The sequence below is a fragment of the Leuresthes tenuis genome, unplaced genomic scaffold (assembly GCF_036924035.1).
Source record: "Leuresthes tenuis unplaced genomic scaffold, fLeuTen1.0.hap1 SCAF_19, whole genome shotgun sequence".
Taxonomy (NCBI): Eukaryota; Metazoa; Chordata; class Actinopteri; order Atheriniformes; family Atherinopsidae; genus Leuresthes; species Leuresthes tenuis.
In genome coordinates, this window is record NW_027325373.1 from 20,083,257 (window position 1) to 20,110,632 (window position 27,376).

Here is a 27,376-nt window from a genome sequence, read left to right on the forward strand (position 1 = left end):
ATTCTATCATAGCTAAAATAAAATAAAATGTTCAAATGCATTTATAGGTGTTTATTCCACCTTAGGTATTTAAACGAATACATTCATATTTAATTAGATTATACCTAACTAGCATATCTTGAATCTTCAGCAAGCTATTTTTTAGAGTAGAGTCCGACCTTATTTAGTGGTAGGGTAGAGTAGACAACATAAAGAATGTTTTCTATATCTCTAAAGAACTCCAGCTATGCCACCAGAGGAAGCTGGGGGTTTAGTAATAGTAGTGTAATGTAAAGTGTAATGTAAACGTGGCCCTTTGTGAAACCAGATGTTCTGTACAACCAGAAATGCTGTTGTGTTGATGCCGTGTAATTGAGTCAATAGAAGAAAAGACGTCATAAATATTTTACTAAGGACTGCTCATCACCTGACCGACTCCCAGCCAGGAGAAGCCAACCTATTGTGAGTGTTGCGCATGCGCAGTACTTGTCTAACTCCATCTCAGGGACAACTTCTATGCTGAAGTGGCGTTCAAAAGTAAAAAACAAACCAGGACAGATGGAAGACACGATCTTGCGGCCGCATCGACGTTGAAAGTGCAGTGTTGTACCTTTTCAAGTTGGTAAACCAACTGTGTGACATATTTCTGTCTTTTTCATCACCCAACATATCATTCACTTGGCCTGCTGCGCAGGTGAGTGACTCCTCAACACCTTAGTTAGCGAAAGCATGTTGTGTTTCAGCTGCAGGATATTAAACTACCGTTTAAATGTAGTTGTGATGGGAAATAATTTCAGGATTTAACTACACTCCATATGTGTAAATTTGCGTTACAGCCAGTTTTCTCACAATGACCACAAGGCGTCAGCAGCATTCGGGCATTATTTCCACCGTTCTGAGTGTCTGTACACTCTTTTATTTAATTTTACTGTATCTGTGACAATATTTCTTTGCAGTTAATTTATTTTTTTTTATTTGATTGAGGGGTGTATTTGGTAAAACGGCATATCATATAATTCTACATAAATATAAATATATACAATATAAAAATCTTAAATCTTTTTTGAAAGGATTTTAAAAAGGGGTTAAAAATCTGTTGATTTATTGACAGCATGAAAGCAGCAAAACAGAAACAATTTTTACCAAAAATAAATTAGATTTCTCAGTTTCTTTTGTCTCAAACATCTTTTTTTGCCCCAAAATAAATGTGTCAATCCTTCCTTGAAATGTTCTAATAGTTTTTAAACAGATTTTTCATGAATTGAATATAATCAACAACAATCTTTATATCTCAAATAAATCATTACTTACATCCTTTCATTTTCTACACTCGCTTAATCCAATCCACGGTCACGGGAGCTGGAGCCTATCTCAGCTGCCATTGGGCGAAAGGCAGGGTAGACCCTGGAGAGATCGCCAAATCATCACAGGGTCACACAGAGACAAATGAATCAAACAAACATGCAGACTCACTCCAAGGGTCAATTTAGAGTCACCAATTAACCTAACATGTAACATAAATGAACGGTGGGAGGAAGCTGGAGTACCCGGAGAGAACCCACGCATACACAGGGAGAACGTGCAAACTCAACACAGAGCAGGGATTCACATCTGGAACCCTCTTGCTGTGAGACAGAGGTGCTAACTTGCATACCCCCACACAGAACCTCTACACTTAGATTTGTTTTAAACATAGGCTACACTCACCTGCCACTTTATTAGGTACACATGTTCAAGTGCTTGTTAACACAAACAGCTAATCAGCCAATCGCATGGCCATGGCCATACAGGCATGTAAAGGTGGTCAAGACAACTTGCTGAAGTTCAAACCGAGCATCAGAATGGGGAAGAAGGGGGATTTAAGTGACTTTGAACATGGTGTGGTTGTTGGTGCCAGACGGGCTGGTCTGAGCATTTCACAAACTGCTGATCTACTGGGATTTTCACACACAACCATCTCTAGGGTTTACAGAGAATGGTCCGAAAAAGAGAAAATATCCAGTGAGTGGCAGTTATGTGGACGAAAATGCCTTGTTGATGTTAGAGGTCAGAGGAGAATGGGCAGAAGACCACACCGGGTGCAGCTCCTGTCAGCTAACAACAGGAAACTGACACTACAATTCACACAGGCTCACCAAAACTGGACAATAGAAGATTGGAAAAACAATTTTCGAATTAGTTAGATTCGAATTAGTGGCGGAATGGAACAGAAATTAAATTTCCGCTAGTTCCGCTACCGGGTTAACTTGCATGCAGTTTGAACTCTCAAAATTAACGAAAGTTAACTGAAATTTAACCCTTTAACGCAAAATTTGCTTTTTATGCAAGATTAACATGTGCATGTTCTATAAATATGTCAAATTTAACATGTTGACGGATATCTATATCTATATGTGTGTGTGTGTACATATATATAGATATATCCATCCTTTTATGACCACAGTGTACCCATCTTCTGATGGCTGCTACCAGCAGGATAAAGCACCATGTCACAAAGCTCATATAATCTCAAACGGGTTTCTTGAACATGACAATGAGTTCACTGTACTCCAGTGGCCTCCACAGTCACCAGATCTCAATCTAATAGAGCACCTTTGGGATGTGGTGGAACGGGAGATTGGCATCATAGATGTGCAGCCAACAAATCTGGAGCAACTGCACGATGCTATCATGACAATATGGATCAAAATCTCAGGAATGTTTCCAACACTTTGTTGAAAGTATGCCACGAAGAATTAAGGCAGTTCTGAAGGCAAAAGGGGTCCAACCTTTTACTAGCAAGGTGTATCTAATAAAGTGGCCAGTGAGTGTATAACTTAAAGTAAAAAAGAACAGTCCTGTTTTGTTCATGCATGATTACTTGTTAGTTTATGAAAAAGAAGAACATTAGGAAAAATAGAACCAGATACTATTCAGTCAGTAAGGGAATCTAAGCGGTTTGCTGAGAATCCACACGACTGACAGCAGCCTGAACAGTTGATACAAGGCATTGTGGAGCCATGGTTTTATATTGTTGATGATGTGTTGTGGCAGCAGAATTTGAGACTCCCCAGACCAGGCAACATTTTAATAAATTAAACCCTTCGTTCTGCAGTTTTGGTGATGTCTCTTCAACTGTAGACAACTGTTTCCTTTCCTCACCTCGCTGAAGTGTCAACTGGCGAGGTCTTCTGCTCATGCGGGCCATCTGCTTTATACATTGTGCCTAAAGAGATGATACTCTGACAAGTGTGGAAAAGCTCAAACCAGTCTGGCCTTCCTTCTCTGACCTCTACTGTCAACAGCCCATTTTGGCCCAGAGAACTGTCTCTTACCAGATGTTTTACTTTATTTAATCACTTCTTTTTTTCCAAATAATTCTATATCAAATCTGAGAGAGTTTGTGTGTAAGTCAGCAGTTTCTGAAATAGTGAAACCACACTGTCTGGCACCACAACCATGCCACCTTTAAACTCACTTAAATTGCCTCTCTTCAACACTATGTTTTCAGGTCTGAAGTTCAGCAAATACCCTTGAGCATGTCTGCATAACTTTTTTTTGGCACAATTACTTAAGATTTAGATTTATATTTATATTTAGATTAGCTTACTAGTAGAAGCCATCCAAACAGTAATTTGTTGCTTTCTTGTCTGTGTCTATGTTGGAAGTGATCCTCCTCTACAAAATATTCAGGCTGATGCTGCACTAAAGAAAATAAGGTATTTACAAGCAATCTTGGAATCATCATTGTTCAATATTTTAAGAAAGTAGCATAAACTAATTATCATGTCTGAACTCCAAATTATATTCATATGATTTGTAATTGCAATAAGTAAGTTTAAAGTCCCAGTGAGCAGATAGGAAAGGCAAGGTAAGGCAAATTTATTTGTACAGCACAATTCAACGACGAGGTGATTCAAAGTGCTTTACAAAGACATTAAAACAGGAGAAATAAAAAGCACGATTTAAAATTTAAACAAAAAGAAAGAAATAAGAACAACAGATAAAATCAGAACAATAAAGATAAGATTGAATAAAAATGTAATAAAATTATATATATGAAAGATAAAATCAGTAGTTAAAATATGATTATGTTTTGAAACTCAAGCTTATTTGGAGCTTTATTCAAATGCAGCTGAAAATAGATGTCTCTTCAACCTGGACTTAAATACACTGAGTGTTTCAGTTGATCTGAGGCTTTCTGGGAGTTTGTTTCATATATGTGGAGCATAGAAGCTGAATGCAGCTTCTCCATGTCTGGTTCTGACTCTGGGAACTGATAAAAAAAACAGATACAGAGTAATTTTTTTAGGAGTTTTTATGAGTCATTTAATGAATAAATAGATGTTTGGAAGAATGCACAGTGATATCTGCTTTGGGAATAAATAAGCTGTTAGTTATTTTATATAAAATCAAACAATCAAATCTAGTTAACACATACACACATATATGTATGTGTGTGTATATATATATATATTAATGATCTGTTTGCCAGCTAAAGATTCTGTTTTTCTTGCACTTTTGTTGGTGTCTTAACTGCAATTTAGTCTCTGCTTTCCTCACACGAGTTTTCCCAAATCACTCTGTAATTTGCATCTGAGAGCAGCAGAAATAGTGTTTTTGGTCACTGTGGCCATACTTAAGAAAAAGTCTGAAATGTTTGGGTTCTGTGTATTTAGATGTGAATGTGGACACATGGGGGTGCCTGTTTTCTTTGTGGAGTGTTGATTTATTTTTTTGTAAACCAACACTTCCTGAAAGATCTGCAGATTACTTTTTTGAATAATCTTTTTGAACAACTGAAAAATGTCGATAACTTCCTTGAACCCTTGAAAGCAATCCTTTCAATTACAGACCAAAGAAAATTACTTTTTTATCTAAGTTGTGTTGTTATTTTGCCCTTTTTGCAGTTTCTCTAGATGCATGGACTGAATTTCATGGTATATGTATGTAATTGTACCTTTATTCTTCACTGGGGGAAACATTCTTCATGCAATACCATTTTTTTCCAAATCATGCTCCCTAACCATATTCTGCACATACCACACTACTTGACTTATTCTTTAACTGAGTGCAAACAACTCTCCATGAATGGGGAAAAGTATCTGTGTAAGTACTAAATGAAACAGTAATAGAAATACAGAGGAAGCTCTTCACTTGCTGGGAACAGAAGCTGCTTACTGGTGAGAAAGTGATATGGTGCAGCACCGCAGTAGGCTACAGCTGTGCATTGAGGCTTAGCCTCTCCTTTCTGCAGTTTTGCAGAATTAACTATAATGTGGCATGGGCAGGTATTGCATTTCCTTTATGCAAGCATTGTAAGGTTAGTTCTGAGTGACTGCCCAACCTGAGCTGGGAGAGAAAAGGGAATTATTAGAGGGGAGCAGCAAAACCCTGAATGGAAAGGCTCATAATAGAGATTTGAAGCCAAATTAATTTATCATGTTTTTCTTTTATCTACAGACTTCTTCAGAGTTTGGCCTGGATCTAAAGGGACTCCTCCATTCTCGATGCTTTTCTGAAATATATTCATGGCTCAAGGCAGTTACGTCCTGAGAAATGTGTCAGGTAACTGTTACTGATAATATGTCAATAATCTAGATATTACAGTTTGTAATGATATATCTGTGATTAATATACGTCTCCGCATTTAATGTAGAAAATGTATCAAGTTTCTTTGTTAAAAGAGTTTACACAATGGAATTTGAATCTAAGCTTGCAAAGAGGGGACGCCCTCCATTAGACATACGTATTCAGCATTTTACATTTAAATACAGGTATGAGGAGTTGCATTGCACTGCTTCAAGCTTAGCTTTTTTGTTTACTCACCAGCTAAAATGCTTGGAGAATGTCTGTGGTAAAGAAAAAAAACTTGCCAAGAGAATGGTCAGGCATTTAGAGGGAGAGTTGCAGGGTAATTATAGAGTGGGTTCAGGCTATGTCGAGAGACATACGATTTAGAGAGAAGTGACTGTTGAAAACAGTGTCTATGCAAGTGGAAATACCTCCTCTGTCCCTCCTCCTCTGATGGGACAGTCTTATGGGGATTATAGTCAAAAACTTTGAGGTGAAGGACTCGAATAGACATGCTCACTGAGGAACAAATCATGCTGAGGTAAGGATTGAAAAATTAGGTAAAAATGTAGATATTAACAAAAAGGAGTGTAAAGCCTTAGAGATTCTGTGCACCACAATCTGTTTTTGATGATATTTTTGCAATGAAGAGTTTAGAATTATTTTATAGTTCCAATATTTATATGTTTAGAAATGTCTTATGCACAGTTTTATAGTTAATTTTACATTTAAAACTGACAATATCTACACAATTGTCTCTTTTTATTTTTACTCCTGTATTTATGCAAGTATTTATGCACTATCCATCCAACAGGTAAAAGCACTGAAGAGTGTAGCCCTTACTACCCGACAGTTGATTGCAGTTATCAGTTGGATCTGGACAGTTTCCAAAACAGCACCACCATTAAGCGACTGAGCCTTAAGAGGAGGCCCAGAGTGGCTCTCAATGATGTGGAAAAAACAAGGGGTGGCATTTCATCTGGCCAGTGGAATTCTGCTGAGTCCTTATCATCGTCTGGCTGTGATGACACAAGACTGTTGGGCATGTCCTCTGCAGCAAAAGGTAGACCTCCTCTTCCACCACCTCATGGTTCCTTGTTGGATAACAAACCTTCCAAGAGTGAGGGTCCAGTCACCTCTCCAGTACTTTGTGAGTCAAAGCCTCAACCAGCTGCAAGATGTCTAGCATCACAAAGACAAAGCCCTGCGAAAGAACAGACCATTAGGGAAACCCAAAAGCATTCCAGTCAGGATTTCATGAGCCAGTCACCCCCTCTGCCCTTACCCCGTCGGCGACTAGCCAGCTTCGGAGGTGTAAGTTCCCCTGGATCATTCTCACCCTTCACTGGCCTGGGTGCATATAATCAGAACAACAACGGGAACAAGCCTTCCGCTGATATGAATGTCTGCCTTGGTGCATCCTTGGGGAGTAGGGGCAGCACGGGGAGCCTGAAGCTGAGCCCACAGAGCTCTGGTAGAACTACTCCAGTAACAAGTCTTGGGCCCATACACCTGCAGCATGTCCGTGACCAGATGGTGGTTGCTCTGCAAAAACTGAAGGAGCTGGAGGAGCAGGTGAAAATCATCCCTATCCTCCAGGTAAAAATCTCAGTCCTCCAGGAGGAAAAGAGGCAGCTGGTGTCTCAGTTTAAGAACCAGAGTGATAGAGTGGGTATAAAAGATGTGATCTGGAAAAAATCCCATGACACAGAAGGTTTTGACAGTGAAGATAAGGTGAATACAGAGGCAGATCTTGAAAGTCCGGATAAAAGGGATTGCACCAACTTCAGGGAGTTCAGGCAACTGACCGAAGAGATGCAGACACTGGAAAGAGCCATCAAAAGTGGAAATTTGCAAACACGACATGGAAAGGATCATTGCCCCTTACAAAACAAGGCTGTTAAGTCAGTTGCAGTTGGAACTGATATAGATGTGGATATGACCTTGTCTAAACCCTCAAGAGAAAACAAGTATGTGTACACTGATCAGGTAGAAACACGCTCCATTGCAACTGAAGTGTCTGAAATTACTCTTGGTATTTACACGGAACAGGAGGCAGAGCTTGTTGCCCAGCAACTATTTAATAGTGCCTTGAAAGAGAGGATTTGCCAGTTAGAAACTGAGTTAAAAGAATCAGCTCTTCAGACCGAATTGACCCGTCTTAAACTGGAGCTTCAGGCTGCAGGAGCCAGGAACAGAGTTGATAAGGCTTGTCTTGCTTGTCCATCCACTGTGAGTGTGGGTACGGAGACAAAACCTTCCACCAAAAGCCAGGGAGTTGGTAATTACACAGAGCTTCGAGATGCCAGCACGGGAGAGTCAACAGAGGTTAAAACAGTGGGTGTATCTTGTGAGCCTAAGCTAAGGAACATCTGCACAGGACCAGATGTTCCTATGAGCCACTGGGAGGTCAGGGAGCGAGTGGAGACCACAGAAAAGGCCGTTGGGATTCAGGTATTCACAAGCACACGAGGAGTTGGAACAGAGATCAAGTTATGTGACGCAGAAAGCAACACGGAGATACCAGTGGAGAACCTGGCGTCCAAGAAAGAAAATATCAATTGTCAGTCAGTGGCTTATGGAGAGTCCAATGTCTCTATTTGTGAGGCAAACAAAATGGTTTCTCAAGGTGTGACCACTGATCCAGTCAGAGGCGTTGATCTGGGAATCATGGCATCACCACAAACAGCTTCACAGCGTACCAACACTGTATCCAGTTCAGTGTCTCGCTTTACCAACACCAGACGAGCCTTCAGCAGTGACTCCAGTACAAATACCCTCGTCAGTACCCAAGACAAGCACACCAACACCACTCACACTTTCACTCGGACAGTATCTGTGGGCAGCAGGGTCAGAGACATCACATGCACCACAGAAACCCGTACAGTTGGTGTGGATACTGCAAATCTCACTGAAAGTATTTCAAAACAAACACCAGAGAAGGTGATCAAGACAACTCGAGACTCTGGTGTTGGGTTCACTAACATTTATGAAAACTTCCTGGTCGGACTGAAAACTCGAAATATGGCCTCTGGACCGTCACATCTTCCTGATCCCATCAGGACAAGGAGTATCGGAGTAGGTGAGGGGAGGATAAGGGATTTTTCTGTTTCATGCAGTACACCTCAACAGAAATTCATACAGCCTACACAGTTTGAGTGGGGCCATGAACTGAACCATTACATAGAGAAGATGCACATGATCTTGAGGGAGCATGGGGACTTGCTCACAGGAGACCACACCGACCATCACAACAGCTCCAAGCTGTTCTGCAGTAACAAAGCTGTGGCAGAAGGGGGGACAGATCTGCATCAGCTTACCTCTCAACCAACAGGTAACACTAGAGACTTATGAAGATTAAGTATTTTTTTTTATCCAAGTAAATACTGATTGGTCTTTTTTCTTGTCTTTGCTACAACTCCACATTTCCTAGAACATTATCACCACCAGACATTAGGTTGTGTATCACACAACTTAACAATTTTCAAACAAATCGACTAATAAAAGTGCCACAGTGTCACTAGTGGTCAGGAACTCCACATGCAGTCTTAAATGTGCTGATTTATGTGTTGCATACATTGTTCTGTATATCAGCCATATAAGTTTGTTATTATTCAAAAACCATCTTCTTATTTTCCTGCAGCAAACACAGACTTGAAACCCCTTTCTCAAACTTCAGTTGACTCATGTAAGAGTGGCAAAGCAAATACAGGAATCTGCCAACAGGGTGGTAATGACTCAGAGGTGAAAAGAATGATTAAAATGTTAGAACAGCAGACGTCCTCAGCTATGCAAGGTAAGCATCCTAGTCTGTGTTTAAGTGTTATTATCCCAAACAGTCTTGACCCAAGTAGATCTTCTCTACAAACTCATTGAACATACAGTAGGTAGAATACCGTTTATGCAAAAGTGGTCTCATTTAGATATTTTTCAGGTCAAAATGTGTTTCAAAATATACTTTGAAACCACTCCTGCTGCCCAGTTTAAATTTGTACTAAGTTCAGAGGAAATAACTGCCTTTGGTTTGGCAAGTTTTCTTTCTGTGGAATACAATATATCTGGTTTTGGAAGTCATCTTGTTCCACATAGCAGTTTGTGGTTGAGGGTCTAAACTTGAATGGTTTTGTAGGAGGAACTGGTGTCTGAGAATGTTTTTTTTTCTTATTTCAAATGGGCCTCTCAGAATTGTAGGAATGTAAAGCTTCATATTGTATCCTCATGCCCTGCCCAGATAGACCTAGTTGGTTTGTAAGTATTATGTTACTTGTGTTATATTTGATTCACTGTGTTTAGATGACAAAATGTTAAATTATTATATGAGACATGTTGAGATTCAAACCTAGTCCACACATACTCGGGTATTTTTCACTTTTTTTGAAGAAATATCCAGCTACACAAAACAGTTTACATAAAATCTCTGTTCAACACAAGTTCCACAGTACCAATTAACTGTATATGCATAGAATAAAGAGGGTAGATACATGCCTATTTTACAAAGGTTTACTGTCTTTTGGGATCTAACCCGCCTGCTTGATGATACATTGTGCAGTTTTGTGACAACACTACCAACAGCTGATCTCATTACATTTGACTCCCTCTTAATGTTAATGTAAAGCAGCTAACTCAAAGGCATCAGAGAAAATTCTCTGGCCATTCTGCTGCAAGAACCACATCATTTTCAAAGTTGTCCCACCAACCAGAAGTCTGATCAGATCTCATTCTAAACCGCTGACGTTGACATGGTTGAACACTGGGTTATGGTTTTCGAAAGATTTGTTTTCAGTTTCCAAAACTGTGTTTGTGTGTAGTTATTTGTCCAAAACACATAGGAAAAGCGTCATTTTCAAAAATCCCTGTGTTCCTGTGGACAAGGTCTGAGAGGCAAATGCTGTATTATTATTTCTAGACAGGTCAACTAATGCCTGTAAATCGCGGTCAGTGATGAAGAAACAGAGTGGGGACCAGTGCTGTAGTAGCAACAGGAAAAGCATGAAGTTTATGAGGGTGACTGCAGGGTAGGTATCTATCTAATGCTTTACAGTTGGACTCTTAGATGTGACAGATCAATTGATATTCACTGTATTGAGATGTTGTGTTTTTTTCCTTAGTTTGGACCCTATGCCAGTTTACAAGCATGAGGAAGCACAAAGAACAGGAAATGAAACATTTATGGATTTTTCTCAAGATGGAATCCAAGCAAGAAAAGGAAAAGATGGCTCCTACAAGGGATCAATAGGAACTGCAAAATCATATTGGCAACAGAGGTGAAGTCGAAGCCCATGCGCTTTTAAAGGCAAAACAAGTTTCCTCAAGTCGCTCAAGTCTGAACTTTTTTCTTTCAGGTCTAAGCTAAATGAAAGGATGCTTTCTGCTTGTCAAGCCCTTAAGCTGCACCTGTGTGATGATGCAAATCTGTCCAGCAGAGAATTGGTATGGTTTTCACTATTTTCAATGGGAGGACTATTAAAGATTGATTGATATGTACACAAACCTAAGCTTATGTGTAAGACTGAAAACAAAAACTGCAGGAATTTGTAGATGGAATAATATCCAGCCACAGCATTTTTGTGAAACATATCAACAATGACTCTTCTTATTGGCTTGTCTTAGTGAGAGAGACACTTCTCTTTCAAATAATTTGGTTAATACATACCAATAACTGACATTTATAAAGAGAAGGAAGAAAAGGATTTCAAGACAGATTTTCATTGTGAAACTTGACCGACAAAACTGTTTAGTGCTTTTTTGTTTTTAAAATAACAACAAATTCCTCATCTTTTATGGTGTTACTTTTTACTGCAGTTTCTGTCTTTATTGTGTTGTTTGTCTGGGTTCTCATGACAAGCCTTTCCTATTCTATTCAAAGTCCGAAATGCTCGACACAAGAAATTCTGACAGTTTGCAAACTTGTGTGTTCTGTGCCCCTTGCAGCAGGACTGTCTGCAAACACTCCAACAAGAGTGGTTTTCCGTCTCCAGCCACAAGTCAGCAGCTGCTGACATAGTAGAGGACTACTTATCTACGTTTCGGATCATTTCACCCTCAGTGTTGCAACACATAGCCAATATGGCTGATGGCAATGGAAACACAGCACTACACTACAGTGTTTCTCACTCCAACTTTGGCATCGTCAAAAAATTGCTTGATGCAGGTACATTGACACTCAAAGAGCAGGCACGGGTCATTGTGTATTCAGTCTTTTTTTTTCTTTTGATTGTCCCTACGTTCAAAATATGCGTTTCCTTGCAATTTTCACTTGCAGTCTAGCATGAAACAAAGATTACAGCCTTATTATGCTAATTAGTGTCTGCTAACATTCTGAAGGTCCAGAAATAGTGCAGCAGTTTTGCTTTTCAATCAAGTTCTTGGAACAGTTGAATTATGGACAGAGACACAGTGCCATAGTTAGCCACTGAATACTGTTATTAAGTGAGTTTGTGCACACTTATATGCTTTCCAGTGGCCACTAGAGGACAAGAATAATGACATTGAGTGAGTTTCACTTCTCTGTGTTTCATATAGGACAATACAAAATAATAGAAAATTCTAAAGTCTTGATGATGGCATTCCACAACACTACAGTAGTGCATGCTTGACCACTAGCTGGATAAAGTAGTTGTTAATACACTGTATTGCCCGTTAATGTTATAGACTGACTTAAAATGGAAAAGGAAATGTACATGAGCTATCCCCTTTGATATCATAATGGTCTGTTCCAGTCTTCTGTCCAGATACAAATGGATTTGAATAAAGGATCAGAAGATCAGAAATGTAATTCAGAACCATGTTTCTCAAAAAAAGAAACATCAGTCTGAATGAAATACATGCTGCTTCTTACAGTATTGTAAACAAAATCTGCCACAGCTTTAAAAAAAGGGTGGACCAAATACTGGCTGAGCCAAGGAAAGGTTGAGTATAAATATATTTATTCATCAAAAAACTTGAAAAAGAAAATAGATCTTTAGTGTAAAAAAAAAATGTAAATACAAATACAAGCTTTGTATGATGTTGCTTAAAATGAATAGTGGTGATATATCAACTGCCCCTGAAAATACAAGCTATGTCCAAACTTGTATGAAATGAATTAGAAAAAGGAAAATGGACCCTTTGTGTCAGGATAGTTTGATGAATTGTGAGTTTAGCACTCTCAAAGGAAATCTTTGCAGAGCTTTTTTTATCCCACAGCAGCAGTGAAGCCGGATAATTGAGTACCCCTTTGAGAGAGTCTGAAATATGTTTGTGTCATTGGAACTGTGCAACAACAGCATGGCTTTTGTGAGTGCTGGCATATTTTTCTCTCAATCCTCACCTGTTCAAATGGGTGTTATTTGGCAGGTTCATTTGAAAACATTTTTGAACTTGCTACAGTCATAATAGTCAGACAGTGTTCATATTCCTCTTTCCACTCTGTTTTTCACCTGTGTACAACCATCACTGCAGAGGTGTGTAACGTGAATCAGCAGAACATGGCAGGTTACACACCCATAATGCTTGCGGCGCTTTCAGCTGTGGAAAAGCCAGAGGACATGAAAGTTGTGGAGCGGCTCTTTGCAAAAGGAGATGTTAATGCCAAAGCTAGCCAGGTCAGTCCATCAGCTTCCATCAATCTGGCAGGTTATACTTCTCAGAATTCTGTGTAAATTTACTGGTAACTTTATTTTAGATTGTCATGTAATACCACAAATACATATGCCTATTCCTATCATTCTGGTTGCAATACTTCAAATAATAAATACCTGTGGAGACCTTAAAAAGTATGAGAAGGCATACATTTAAACAATAAAACTTTAGATTTTAGACTTTTTATAGTAACTACTTGATGTTCGGAAGTAATAAGAACATTATTACTTCAGACAGTTGGTTTTGAAGGCTTCAATGGATAGCAAATGGGGAAAGAGTGATCTTTTCAGTCCACAAACCAGACATAAATATGTCTTTGTACTTGATAAGATTGAGATATGTTTGCCCCCTGCCTTCTGCTATCTAGGCTGGACAGACTGCTCTGATGCTCGCTGTAAGCCACGGCAGGATGGACATGGTGCAGGCTCTCCTGGCCAAGGGGGCAGAAGTCAATATCCAGGATGATGAGGGCTCCACGGCGCTGATGTGTGCGAGCGAACATGGCCACACTGACATTGTTAAACTGCTGTTGGCACAGCCAGAGTGTGATGCCACCCTGACTGACAGTGTATGTGAGTCATTTCTTCCTGTCTGTGAAGCGTCGCCCACCAGCTCTGAGAACACGGTGGCTTCATGCTGACAAGTCGCGGCTTCTAACTTTGTATTACACCTTGCATTAAAAAAAACAGAGAGGGAAGGTTTCCATTAAATGTGTCAGGGAAACAGATGTTGATGTTACATATAATTGATTGAATTCAGAATGTTTTTTTCTTTGTTTGTTTCTTCTGTGACAATTAAAAGCATTCCGATGGCAATTATTTTGTGTGTAAACAGGATGACAGCACAGCCCTGTCTATTGCCTTAGAAGCAGGACATAATGACATTGCAGTGCTCCTTTATGCTCATGCCAACTTCTCCAGACAGACAGGGGTAAGTGACTCAACCTGTTCCCACTAACACTCACTGACTATATATATATTTTTTTTTTTTTTTGTTTCTAACATTATTTTGTGATTATATATCCTGACAGGTAGTTGCTCGACACAGTGGCAGGTTTCTCTCTTCGCCAGGAGGAAGAAATATCTTTGAATAAGAAGTTGTTCTCGAGCATAAATGAATGCTTCATGATCTTATGAGGTGATTCAGTATCAATAACTGAATAAGTCAGTCAACCTAATTCTTTAACACTTATAATGTATAAGTTGACAGAATGCTGCTTTTTCTCCATTTGTATGCATACCGGTGTAATATTTTTCAGTCATGCCATAGTACGTATTATACTGTACACAGGATTATATGTGCATAACAAGTGTAGACGACAATTCTATAATCAGAATGGATGTTAGATAATCTATCATGTTACATTACATATTTATGTCATTGATTTATTTAAATCCTTTTCTCTTTCATTCTGAAAACCAGAAGTTGGTAAAACTTGGTTTTAAAAGTTTGTTTATCCTTCTTTTAATAGTAATGTATTTAAAACATTTATTTGTATTTATAAGTTGAAGCTTTAGCTCTGTACTTTTTGAAAAAAAAATCATGATGCATGATAAGCTGGAAACAGGTTTCATTTAGTCTGTTCAGACTACAGCTGCATGCAATTACACAAATCTAGATTAATAAATTGTAGTGGCCCTGAAGTACAACCATGAAAACAAAAAGAAAACACAAAAAGATTCCAAAACCACAACTTTCCAGTAAACAGAAAACACAACAATTTAAAAAGCAAAGTTACTGTTTTCTGCTTCGCTGCTGAGTTTTCTGTCAGTTTATTGTGCTCTTGGTTCTCATCTGTTGGTGAAACATACAAATAGAGCAACATGGATTGTTAAATATACCTTTTCATTTAATACACGATTTTATGTGTCACACATTTACTGTATCATAAAATCATGAATAGACTTTGATTAAACTTTTAAGAAATATATGTTATTTTGTTCTGTCTTGTTTCTATACTGATTCTGCTTCAGGCACAAAGTCACTGAGGAATGGTATTTACATGTTTGTATGTATGTATTGATGTATGTAAATATATATGTTGCAATCATATTATACTATATTATAAATATTTTACTCTATACTACATTTAACTAGGCTCAATTTGTTCAGTATGTTTCTTGAATTTTCTTTCACCTAAGTAACTTTCCTGTACTTTGTTTTGGAAAGTAGCTAAACCATTTTTAGTGGGCCATCAACACCCAATTATTCCATCCATCAAGCAAACACCCATGTTCTTTTAATCCTAACTTTAGTTACCTTTCTGCTTTTCTTCTAAGACAGGACAGCTGTGAATGATTGGTTTATTCCCTGGCTTTGTGATCTGACGCTGCAAATCCCTGCTTGGATAACTGATCAAAGTCTTCACTGCACCGTACCTGTTTGCACTGGTGCAGGTTAAAACTGAATTTTAGATTTCAGTGAGTCATACATCATTTATCAGATATTCTGAATAACCTGTGCCCCGACACTTCTGACTGTTATGATGAATCCTCCATGTGAGCTTCAGCAAAGGGAAAAGAGTGTTTGTGGGGTGATATTGAATCCTGCACACACAAGAAGACAGTTGTGAAAACTTATGATTAGCTTTAAATAACATCGAATCACAATATGATGTTGTTTAATTTCACAGTGTGAAATTGGCATTGATAACGTGAGTGAACTGCATGAACAGAAAGTTGTTTTTCTGTCTTCTTGTTTTTAAAGGTGGTTTTTGGGTGTAATTCCAAGGAAATGACTGTGAAAAGCCAGAATATAAAATCATGTCGTTACCCCACACTATGGCTAACTGCTACACTCCCTCCCTGAGCCTGTCAGTCTTTCCCATCCCTGAGAACTGGTGCGTCTGTTACGGAGAGTGCTCTGAGTCATTTCCCAGCCACAGCAATAAAATACAGTGATATACAAGGTCCACCATTAAAATTTCTGTTGCCGTGGCAACAGTAATTTTGAGCAAGTGGGTCTTGAGAACATGATTCTGAAATGATATCTCTTTTTCACTCTGGTCAGCCCATCAACAGTTTACTCCTGATTGGAGCAAAAGCAGCTATAAGCTTTATTTTAATGAATAATAAACATGGCTGGAATGTAAATAAAAAGAGCATTAATAATTTCATGGAAATTATGCAAATGAATCCCCTTTGTTACGCTCAGCCCAGACATGCCATCTATAAATAGTTGTGCTTCAGCATGTGCACTTCATCTTTGTACTGTGCATGATGTTTCATGTTCTTGACATCTAGTGGCTTATGATTAACCCAAATTCAGATTTCAGGCCTGCAAGCAATGCACCCCGTGTTTGTGTTCCTGCAGTTTTCTATTGTTCGTGGTTCATAATATGAGCTTCTATTTACTGTAAAAGTGCTACCTGTAGCCTATTTAAAACAGATGTTAGATGGTAGAAAAACACAATGGTCTAGTAATAACTAGGGACATGACACATGATAGACCGAAAGTAAACGGCTATGACAGACAGTTCAGTATATTACAACCCAGCAATAAACTTGATTAAATGTTAGTATCTTGCTTTGCTGGATTTAAAAAAAAAAATCAAAATCAGCACTTAATATAACTTGAGAAGACATTCCAATTTAGTGTGGCAAATGGTTGCCAGTGTAAACTTTGACTTGGCCTTAAAGTGAATTCAGAATAAAGTTGGTAGCATGTGCCATTACAACCTTTTTTTTTTTTTTACACACATATGTATAGCTTCATAAGGTCTCATTGTCACCAACATGTTGCTGGTTGCTATTTGTCACGGGCGTCCATGGCTCAGTGGTGAGTGTGGGTCAATAACCTGAAGGTTGGCAGTTTGATTCCCACTCTCACCACTCAAAATATTGGTGAACTGACAGCTGGAGGGGTGGCAGTTCACAGCAGTCACAGCTGAGGTGCCCTTGAGCAAGACACTGTACCCCCATGCTCCGGGCGCTGTACAGTGGAGCGGGGGCTCCAGGGTATGGCATCTGTCTCTGTGAGTGTGTGACCCTGTGCATGTGCATGTGTGTGTCAACAGGTGCCAACCTGGATGGGTTAAAAGCAGAGGACACATTTCATGTGTATGCATGACAATAAATCTAATCTTAATTGGTTTGGTTTGTGACTCACGATGTTATGCGGTTGAGTCTGCTCTCATAGAGTTGTTTTTGGTACCTGCAGGCAAATTTGTAGGCTACCTGCCCAGCACCAGATGAGCAGATAAATATAGTGGAACATGTGAGATACATTGCATCATGTTTGGTATGGACCAAAAAGAACAATGAAGTAAGAGTGAATTTGGATTTTAATCAACCCTGTGGCCAGAAATGTATGCTAATTTTTCTCTCTGCTAAGTGAAAATAGGCCAGTGTTTGTTCACACATTCACTGTAAAATCAACTTATAGGGTGGTAATGTAGATATAGCTTGCCCTGCTGCCCTCAGTGACCAGAAAAAGATCAATAATCCTGCTTTGACAAGTTATTCATTTATGAAACAACCAGCTTCACTTCTCATCACACATTGTGTTCCATCATTTCTACCACCACATCATCTTGAAACTGATAACATATCAGTGTTGTGTTTTATCACTATCCTAAAATCTGTTATTGGAGGTGTAAGTTATGATGGCAGGTTTTAAGTTGTGATTGGCTCATTTTCTCTGTCTGCAGGTTGCTGTTGATTGAATGCCAGAGTCTGAGGAAGCTTAGTTTGGGATTGCAGGGTCCTGTATGTGTTCTTTTTTTATTGCTTGTGTGGGCCTGAAAGCTGGAGTGTAGTATATACGTGGTGCCTTAGAACTTTGTTGGGGCCAATAAGTTGGATCCCACATCTTTCGATGGCAGATTGAGCTATAAAATTTGGTTGAACACTTAATGTTGGGTATTTAGTAGTAACTGGTTTGACTGTGGTTAGAGATAACAAAATGCTTTGAATCACTGTTGGATCATCACAAAAACTGTGGAGCAAAGGAGTGTGATGATATGGATCTTATCCATTTTTAGTAAAAATACTGATTCTTTTCAGGATCAGAAGTCTCCATTGGAACCAAAATCTAATAATTAAGAAGCCGATCATCACTAATGTTGTTTTAATTAGGAATGAGGTGAGTTTAAGTTCATTTTAGAGCTAGGCATGAACTGGTAATAGTTATGGTTAAGTTAGGCTGTCAACAATGAATGACAGTCAGTACAAAATAGAATGGCTATGCAAATTTTTTAATGGCTATATATTGAGATAATTGTCTACAGTGTCACAGAATCTTGATATTTGAAGTAGTTTTTCATATTGTAATCAAACTAACTCTTCACAGAAACCTTCTACCATGTGTACACTATATTGTGTGTAAGCAGGGAATCCCATTGCTTCCTATATCGAGATGTGTTTCCCCAGTTAAAGAGAAATGTGTTAAAGCTAGATTCCAAGGGCCATAAGAGACTTTTAACCGCACAAGTGTAAAGATCAGAAATAGTGTAGATTTATATTTTTAAAAGATGACATTGCAGAAGCCACTGCTCCAATAGTTTTAGATTATATTCTTCTTTAGTCTATAGCATGATAAATGGCCTCGTTCAGCTAAAGTACTGACTCAGCTGTGGAAGTCGTGCAATGGATTGCCTGTTTAACTCGTGATTCATGATTTTCTTTGCTTCCATTGAATTCCATTTGCAGGAGCTCAGGTCCTGTTGTTGCCAAGTTTCTTCATTACACCGAGATGAAGCTCTGTCAATATGAGTTTCGCCCTATATGGTGAACAGAAACTTTTTCTTATCTTCTTGTTCGTGCCTTCTCGCGGTATGAGCTTCAACATGTGTTGTTTTCCAGCGACATTTTGAAAAAGAAAACTAATTGACTCACAGAAACCAGATGTGCTTGAATATCTGCCCAAACTGGAAAAGTCCCCTGTTTTCCTGCCATTGTTTCAGCTGAGCAGAGCAGTGTTGCAGATTTTCTTTTTTCTTTTTCTTTTTTTTTGTCTTGCTGTTTTGGCAGAGAGTTCACTATTCTGAGTCACTATTTAAGTATTAATTGCTTGGGTTCCAAGGCTTCACATTCAAACGGGCTCCTTCTGTGAGCCGTGATTGTCCGTGTTTCTGCTGAGGTGCACTTCTAACACCTCTGCAGCAGCGGATACAAGAATGACACGTCTCCGTTAAAATGCGCTGCAAAATTTAAAGAAGTGAAAATGGACCCGATAACTTTAACAGCGGGGTAGGAAGAGAGAAAAAACGTCTGGCAACAATCGATATTATAAACATGCAGAGGGAGACAAGCTCGGGGCCTTCCAGAGTCAGGAAAAAGACTTCGGAGAGCGGCAGACAGGACATGGGTATGGCATTTGTATTTTCCCCCAGCCCATTGATTTGTATATGAAAACATAGCGCTTTTCTCCCCCCTTCTGGGCTCTGCTTCTGAGTGATCAGCTGATGAAGAGACTAGCAGCACGCCGCTATGCTGGTTTGCTAATTCTCTCCCCCACAGCTGCAGCCGATCCTGATAGCGAGCCTGCAGACTGCAGCCAGGTAAATATCCTCCTCCATGTCCTTCTTTCTACTCAGGCTCGGGATTCAGCCAGGGTACATCGCATGGGAAGAGAGGAAGAGATGGATAAAACGTGTGTGTGCGCCTGGGAAAGAGAGCGGGCGTCTGAGTTTATTCCTGTGTGCGCGCGCGTGTGAGAGCGTGTGTGTCTATGTAAGAGCAGGGAGAGAGGGAGTGTGTAGGTGTGTAACAGATGAGAGGGAATCTTTGCCAGATTAGTCAGGGAAGAGGCAGACTTGTTAGGATATAGCACACGCATGGAGCATCACATGCACACTGACACCCTTCCACTCACACATGCACAGTCAATCAGGCAGCTCTCAGCTGGCTTATGCATCTTTGAGGATTACCCTCTATCCCTCCAGTATTCTGCTGGAACGATTGTACCCCCTTAGAGAGAAAGTAGCGCGGCTTTCAAAGCCTGAATTTGAGCCGAACGATGATGAGCAGGATTTCTATTGTTGCCGCTCCTGTGTTGTTGTCTCCTCTAACTCAGTTCTCTGCCATGTCTGTTGATTGGACGTGCAGGCGTTGTGGTTGTTACTGTCTCGCCATTAGTCGCATTGTTTGGGGGGATTGTTATTGTTTTTCAGCAACAATTCTGCACGTCACTGCTCCTCTGATTAGAATCACATCTCCGCATTTCAGCTTCATTCCATTTCTGTCGCTGAGAAATAGCCTATATTCTCACAATTGCATGCTCTGTAATATGATTTGAAAAATGATGTGAGCCCTGCGTGATTCTCTGTGATAGATGCATCAGTATTCTGTTTGGATTGGACTGCATGCCTTCTCAATTTCTTTCCTCTTCTCTCCAGCTGGGCTGCTGCTGCAAGAGCTGCTTTTGCTGCAAGCATACTCATGTTTCTGGCCTCTAATTGCCTTTGTGGAAAATACAGCGGTTGCTGCAGATATATGAAAAGGAGCGATGAAATGGCTGAAAATAGCTCCTTGTCAAACATCACAAGCCTAATTTCATGTTTCTGTCTCCTTTTGTGCATGAAGCAGAAAGCAGAGCAGCAAAAATTATTATTATTTATTGCATTCTTGTAATTTAGAGTGTACTGTAGCTGAACTTCTTCAAATGTATTCACTTTCCATTTTGCATTGAAAAAGATCAACATCATCTTAGTGATAATCTGAAATGAAAGCCCACAGACAAAAATAGTCCTAAATTTGCAGAGACAGTTGGGTCACACCAATCCATATAAATTCAAATGCGACTGTAATGAATAAATTAAATCCTGTGTCGTTTTAATACATAATCGTACCCTTTGATTTTACATGCTTGAACTCCTAATTAGATTTCGGCTTGAATGCTTTGATTTCAGGCTTTTAGACTTGAATTCTGTAGTTATCTGTGCCTCAGGTTTTTGTCTTTAAAAACACATCATGCATCATGTCAAGTAGGTTAAGAGCTATCACATAAAAGTTAAAGCAGCACTTGAATTAATTACAGAATAAACTTTGGTTTTCACATATCCTAGAAATTAGGAAACATGAAAATGAACATTAAAAAAAGAAGATTACAGGCTTTGTGTGTACAAAATGTACATTGCATGTTTGCTTTTTTCACATCACACAATGTTTCCTCCACCTTACTCTATCCATGTTTGTTTGAGTTTGTTGGAATTTGCCCACCCATTGCTCCCTCTCACTGCAGCCTGAAGCAGGAGAGAACGGCTCCCTGGAGGACATGGACGAGGACATCAGTCTGAAGAAGCGTAAAGGTGATCATCATGGTGAGAAAGAGCTGCAAGCGGGCCAAGAAACTGGCGAAAAGGTCAAAAGGAAGCGAGGGCGCCCACCAGCTGAGAAACTGCCTCCAAATCCTCCTGAACTCACCAGAACACTGAACACACTGGTGGATATGGTCATCAACTACAAGGATGGGTGAGAGCTGTCAAATGCTTGTGATTCAATGTCTTGACAGTGCAGTGAAACTACTGCTGAGCCTGGAAATATCTGGACGCTGACAAAATTCTTATTTTAGCTGTCTACTTAAGCATATTTAGGTTACGGTTTTATAAACCATATGGGCTTAAAGTGCAGACTCTCAGTGTTTATTTGAGGGAATTCACATTCATGCTAAATGACAGCTACATCAGTTACGGCTCTTATTAATGCACATTTTTTGAAGGGTCTCCTCCTGTGAGACTCAGTGCCAGGCATTAACTGTGACTGTCCTCAGTTGTCGCTTGTGGGTCTTATTGTCTTTAGCTCTGTCTACAGTTGATAAAATGCAGCTTTCAAATTCATCAAGCTGCTTCTGTCACCTATCACATCATCAATAAACACTAGAGACACTAGACACTAACTCTTTTTTGCTTTCAAAAGGGTTCCTAACTGAGTGAAATGACCCGGAAGCCAAGGTGTGAGCTGTTCCAATTCTGTAAATACCAAAGAAAGGAAATGCTTCCTTTGTCATCTCCTTTTTAGCACAGGAATCCCTGGATCATCCTTTATGAAAGAAAGGAGATAATTCCGTTACACAATATCTCTTAGCTGCAACTCTCAAAGCAACACTTAACTATATTTATGTAGTTGTACTAACATTGATTTCTATGGATATATCTGAGGACAGTCGGGTAACTGTTGAGCAACCTGTAACAAAAATATCTTTCACTTTTGTGCCTTTTCATTTCCCTTTAAAATGTCCAACCTTGATTTTAATGTAATATTCTATATATTATTATACTGTTATGATATTTATGATGAAGTCTCTGTGTAACACAGTGATGAGTTTTTTTGAACAGCTTTAGTTTCAGTGCTTCAAACCCACATCACAGCTTGGTTTAAGTGTGGTCGGATTCACATTCTGTGCAGTCGCCTTTTCTTAAGTTCTTAAGCATTTCTCCTTCTATCTTCCCTTAAACCAATGAAGTTTTCCAACAAAAAAGTTGGTCTTACCGCCTTTGTTGTTTTAAGTCATGCCACCCTGCTACCTCCAAGTGTTTTACAGAGGATGATGCATCATGGGCTGGTTAAAGCCCTTTCCATACATTTTCCTCCTGTGTTACTGGTTCAGGTTGATCTCAGTTTCATCTGACCAGAAAATGCTGTTTCAGAACTGCTCTGGCTTCTTAAGATGTCATTTTGAAAAGTCTAAGTCAGCCTTTCTATTCATGAAGTATGTGAATGGCTTCCCTTTCGTGGTGAACCCTTTGAAGACCCCGTTTTGTGGCAGACTTGGTGAACAATTTGTCGACCTATTTAAGAGTGTTCTTCAGCAGGCTTGATGTTGCAAAGAACATGAAAATGATCTCATGATTATCCACCTTTGTTGTCTTCTATACATGTCCAGGCTTTTTATGTTGCCTAACTCACTGGAGTGTCCTTTTTTTATCCCTCTAATGGGTTATTTTTCTGCAGCCTAAGAAATGGCAGGTTTCAGTTGTACTGAGAGCTCCTTTAACTGCACTTTGGTTCAGAGCACAGCCTTAAAATGCAAATGTAATACTTGGAATTTATTATTTCTAGACCTTTTACCATCTTAGTTAATGATGAAATAATGAAGAAATAATTTGCAACTCTCCATAACACAGCTTTTCAGTCAATTGTACAGTAACATTTGAGCTCTTAAAGAAAGAAGGTTGTACATATTAAAAGTCTGTGCTTCCTAAACAATTTCTCCAGTTTGAATGGGAATGTTCTCAAATGAAAGCAGAGTGTCTGCACTTTAAGCCCCAAATGTGACTTCAGTGACAAATTAAATAATAATAATTAAAAAAATGTTTTTAATTTCATCATACTAAAATATCTATGATTTGTAGAGACATTTTTTCTTTCTCACATGTACCAATAAGCCATTTATCACAATAAGATTAATTATACTGTAACCACAAAATCTATAACTTATCACAAAGGGCAATGTTTTCAAATGCATGATGTTTGATGGAAAGTTTGTATGAATTATCGCATGAGGACATTATCTACAGCCGAGTGCTCAACCTGCCTTTTAAGATTTGATGCTGTTTATATCAATCTGGTCAATTGGTGTAATAAACTGTGGCACCTTTGTGATAAATTAAAATTCAATCAGATCAGGTCTTTTTTTCTGCAGACACGAGGAATAACTGCAGCATAAAAGACATTTTGAAACACCACCATGACCTATAAATGTTAACCACATCCTGGCACTGAAGTGTTTCTTGATAAAAGGAGATTGTGTGAAACTTCAAAAATGTGCTTGCAGGTTGGGACGGCAGATCAGCAAAGGCTTTGTGCAGCTTCCCTCCAAGAAGGAAGTACCTGAGTATTACGAGCTGATCCGAAAGCCTGTGGACTTCAGAAGGATCAGAGTAGGTGTCACAGAACTAACACACAGATCTCATTGTTTTCTTGCCTGCTAAGATAAGATCAAATAAAGGAGCATTTCTGCAGCAGAAGATGCATAAAATATAAGTGTTTGTCCGTGACGAGTATGCAAACAAGTTGAGAGGTTATTTTAGATACTTATTAGGTAAATTGTTATGGCAAAAAAGGGAAAATAGAGAGAGGTTGGACAGAAAAAAGGAAAAAATAGATCAACACAAAAAAATCCCAATCATACATACATTATATATATGCAATGCAGACTTCCAGACTTTATGTTATAACAAAGATTCCTCCTTTTTTATACCCATCTATATATCAGATGGGTAAAAAGACTATCAGTATATGGCAAAATATATGACCATTCTTTCAATGAGGGAAAAGCACAAAGGGCTGGACCCTTGGTAACAAAAACTTCCGTTCGACATTTGGAGAGGAACAGTGCCTGAAGTCATGGTGAAAAACAGCCTGGGCAAGGACAGAAAATGAAACCCAGTAACAAGAGACCACAGAGCACTAAAACCTTCTGTGTTGAGAAATCGCAACAGCTATTAAAGTACCCGCAGAGCTAATCTAACATCTGTTAAAAGCTCAAGGCAGCTGGATAGCGTGAAAGGACTGCTATTGTCAAACCTTTATTTTATCAGGGTTTTAACAAATGCATAATATGGTGCTAAGATCACAAAAAATTGACAATGGACACGTGGAGGAATGACTTCTTCTCCTGAAAAATCCCCATTCATGCTTCGACACTAGTTCAAGACAGATTCGTAGGACACCCAAAGATCCTGACTATCTGACTCCAACAGCAAAACATGGGGGATATTTTGCTATGACTTGGATGGCTATATCATAAAATTGTTTTAGTCCTGTAGCAGCACCGCATGCTTACTTCTACAGAAAAGGAAAAATGATTAATTTCAGAAGACCAAGTGTTTCTCAATTGTGTCAAAAACTTACAAAGAGGTCTGAGTAGTTCAAAACTAACACCAATAACAGCAGTGAAGTAGAACACTTGGATTGGCTGACAAAAATACCTGACTGTGAAGTGTTCTAGAGCACCAGGTAAGGAATGTCTTCCTGCTGCCATCATCTCTAAAAGAGTTTGACCAGGTTCTGCTTAAGGAATAGATTAAAATTCCCAGTGTCTCTATACAAAACATGTATGACTGTATTCTTCTACATATTGAAGTAGTTACTGCTGCCAAAGGAGGAAAAACTCATTGTTAAAAAGCAATGTTTTTAACATTATGTAAGCTAACTGTACTTAGAGCAGAAACCTTTCATGTAAATTTTATTTGGAAATGTATGTTGTTGTTTTTTTTCATTTGTGTTTTCTGGTAGAATTATTTTACGGTCAGTTTATTTATATTTTGTGATCCTCTGCCTCACAGGAACGTGTGCGTAATCACAAGTACAGAAGTGTTGGGGATTTGGAAAAGGATATTTTCCTCCTGTGTCACAATGCCCAGACTTATAACCTGGAAGGATCTCAGGTAAAACCAGTTCTGTCCATTGCAGGCCACAGAAATCTTTTTCACAGACTACATTCTGATCTTGTGGTTGTAAATACGTCGGGAAAAACTCATGCACTTATTTGTTGTGTATTTGTGTCTGCTGAACACTGCAGATCTATGAGGATTCGATCGTCATTAAGTCTGTTTTTGAGAGTGCGAGACAGAGAATTGTCACCGACGAGGAACAGAAAGAGACTGTTAGCACCAGTCACAGCGATAATGGCGGTGGAGCTGAAGACCAATTTGTTCCGTCAGCAGGTGAGAGCTGTTGTTTTACAAAACTGAAACCAAAAAGGAAATCAAAACAAGCTTTTCTTTTGTCTGAGTCATCTTTCAAATGATTGTTTTCTGGTCGTTCTTGTGATACCATCTTGAAAATTACATTTCAATGTTTTGCAGCAGACTCATCCTGTTTACTCCTTTTGTTACCAGTGAAACCATTACCTGTTCAGATGAAAAAGGTGGCTAAGGAGGAGAGAAGCAGAAATACTATGACCAAGAGGCTTCACAGTGATTTAGACAGTGATGAGGATCCAGAGGATAATACCACAAAAGATGAGGGTTGAACTGAAGGACCATCCCTTTTTTGTATTCTTGTTCATGTCTAATCTTCGCCACATCCCTTTACATTTCTTTTTTTTTTTTTATCAAAAGAAAGGTCTTTGAAAACAGAAGTGGAAGGACCACTCGAAAAAGAGAAGCACTCACCAAACAGCACTTTTTCTTTTAAATGACTCACCTTTCAAACACATATTACTGCACAAAGTGCTGTTCTTTTCATTTAGCTGATCTTTAACAATAATAAAAATTTATGTTTTATCTGCTTTGGTCCCTGTGATTGCTTCTGCAGATATAATGTAAAACACTGACTGTTTTTAATGAGTATATTTGATTGTATGAAATGCCTTCTTATGTCCTTGGAGCATGTCATTTATCTGGCTCCCTCAGAGGAGCACCTGTTGATGACAAAGTTGTTGTGTTCAGGGCTACAGAATTGAAGCACAGAAAAGTCTTTTTAAGGAAATGAAGAGAAAATTAACACTACATTTGTTTAAAATCCATATTTGTGGTTTTAAAGATGGTGCATCTTTGATTTAAAAAAAAAAAGTAGAAGTAAGACGCATTTTACAAATACTAGTACTGATAGTCTCCATTTCATCTGTTTCTGATACTTGATGGAATAGGTTTTGGTCATACCAAGGATACTCAAGTTGAACATTTATATCTCTTGTGCTACAGTATATCCACATATTGTATAGTTTGTGTGAAAAGTAACTCTTTTCATTTACTCTCCTAGTTGTTGGGGAGGATGGAAGACATCGTTGTTAAGACAATCCCTCAAAACATGTATCACTTGCAAAATAAAATTTTACCTAAAAGTCCACAGGTTGGTGATTATTGCTGTTTGATCATGAATTTTATCTTATTTATGTCTTTTCCTTTGTTGTTTACGTTTAAAGTTTGAATTTGAAGGTTAACGACTGTCCACTCAGGTAAAGGCAGTAAATTTTTACATTGTTCCCCTTTCAAGGGTCGATACTGTATGGTAGCTGTATTTTTCCCCAATAGGTGGTGCAAGAGAATTGTTTGGTAATCTTCATGACTGACTGATCCAAGTGTTGTCATGAGTACTCAAGCAATAATACATTTGATTTATGTGTCAGTCAACTTTGCTTTATTCTTAATCTGGGTGATAGAAAATGCTGCGTGTACATATTTGTACATTAGCTGCAGATGATGCATGAATATTATTTAAATTTGGCGGAAATTCATGATAGATTAGGTACAATTAAAGTTACAATTGTCCCACTATGGGATTTCTGTAGTTTTAAAATGTAAATTTTTTTAATTTGATGATCATCTCATATACTTATA

The 27,376-nt window shown here is 38.8% G+C and overlaps 2 protein-coding genes across 2 annotated transcripts; both read left to right on the forward strand.

The window, feature by feature from the left end:
• The first annotated feature begins 5,489 nt into the window (after window positions 1-5,489).
• Window positions 5,490-14,575, forward strand: LOC140276751 (KN motif and ankyrin repeat domains 1-like). Its single transcript, XM_072371553.1, has 11 exons — window positions 5,490-5,526; window positions 6,347-8,866; window positions 9,176-9,328; window positions 10,439-10,547; window positions 10,641-10,796; window positions 10,875-10,962; window positions 11,464-11,683; window positions 12,973-13,115; window positions 13,520-13,720; window positions 13,987-14,082; window positions 14,183-14,575. The coding sequence occupies exons 1-11, from the start codon at window positions 5,490-5,492 to the stop codon at window positions 14,243-14,245; spliced, it is 3,786 nt and encodes a 1,261-aa protein (XP_072227654.1). The 3' UTR covers window positions 14,246-14,575.
• A 4,590-nt stretch (window positions 14,576-19,165) lies between these two features.
• LOC140276923 (probable global transcription activator SNF2L2) lies at window positions 19,166-26,883 on the forward strand. The gene is made up of 7 exons (XM_072371781.1): window positions 19,166-19,458; window positions 19,611-19,651; window positions 21,334-21,563; window positions 23,866-23,971; window positions 25,379-25,480; window positions 25,615-25,759; window positions 25,934-26,883. The coding sequence occupies exons 1-7, from the start codon at window positions 19,386-19,388 to the stop codon at window positions 26,065-26,067; spliced, it is 831 nt and encodes a 276-aa protein (XP_072227882.1). The 5' UTR covers window positions 19,166-19,385; the 3' UTR covers window positions 26,068-26,883.
• Window positions 26,884-27,376: the final 493 nt, after the last annotated feature.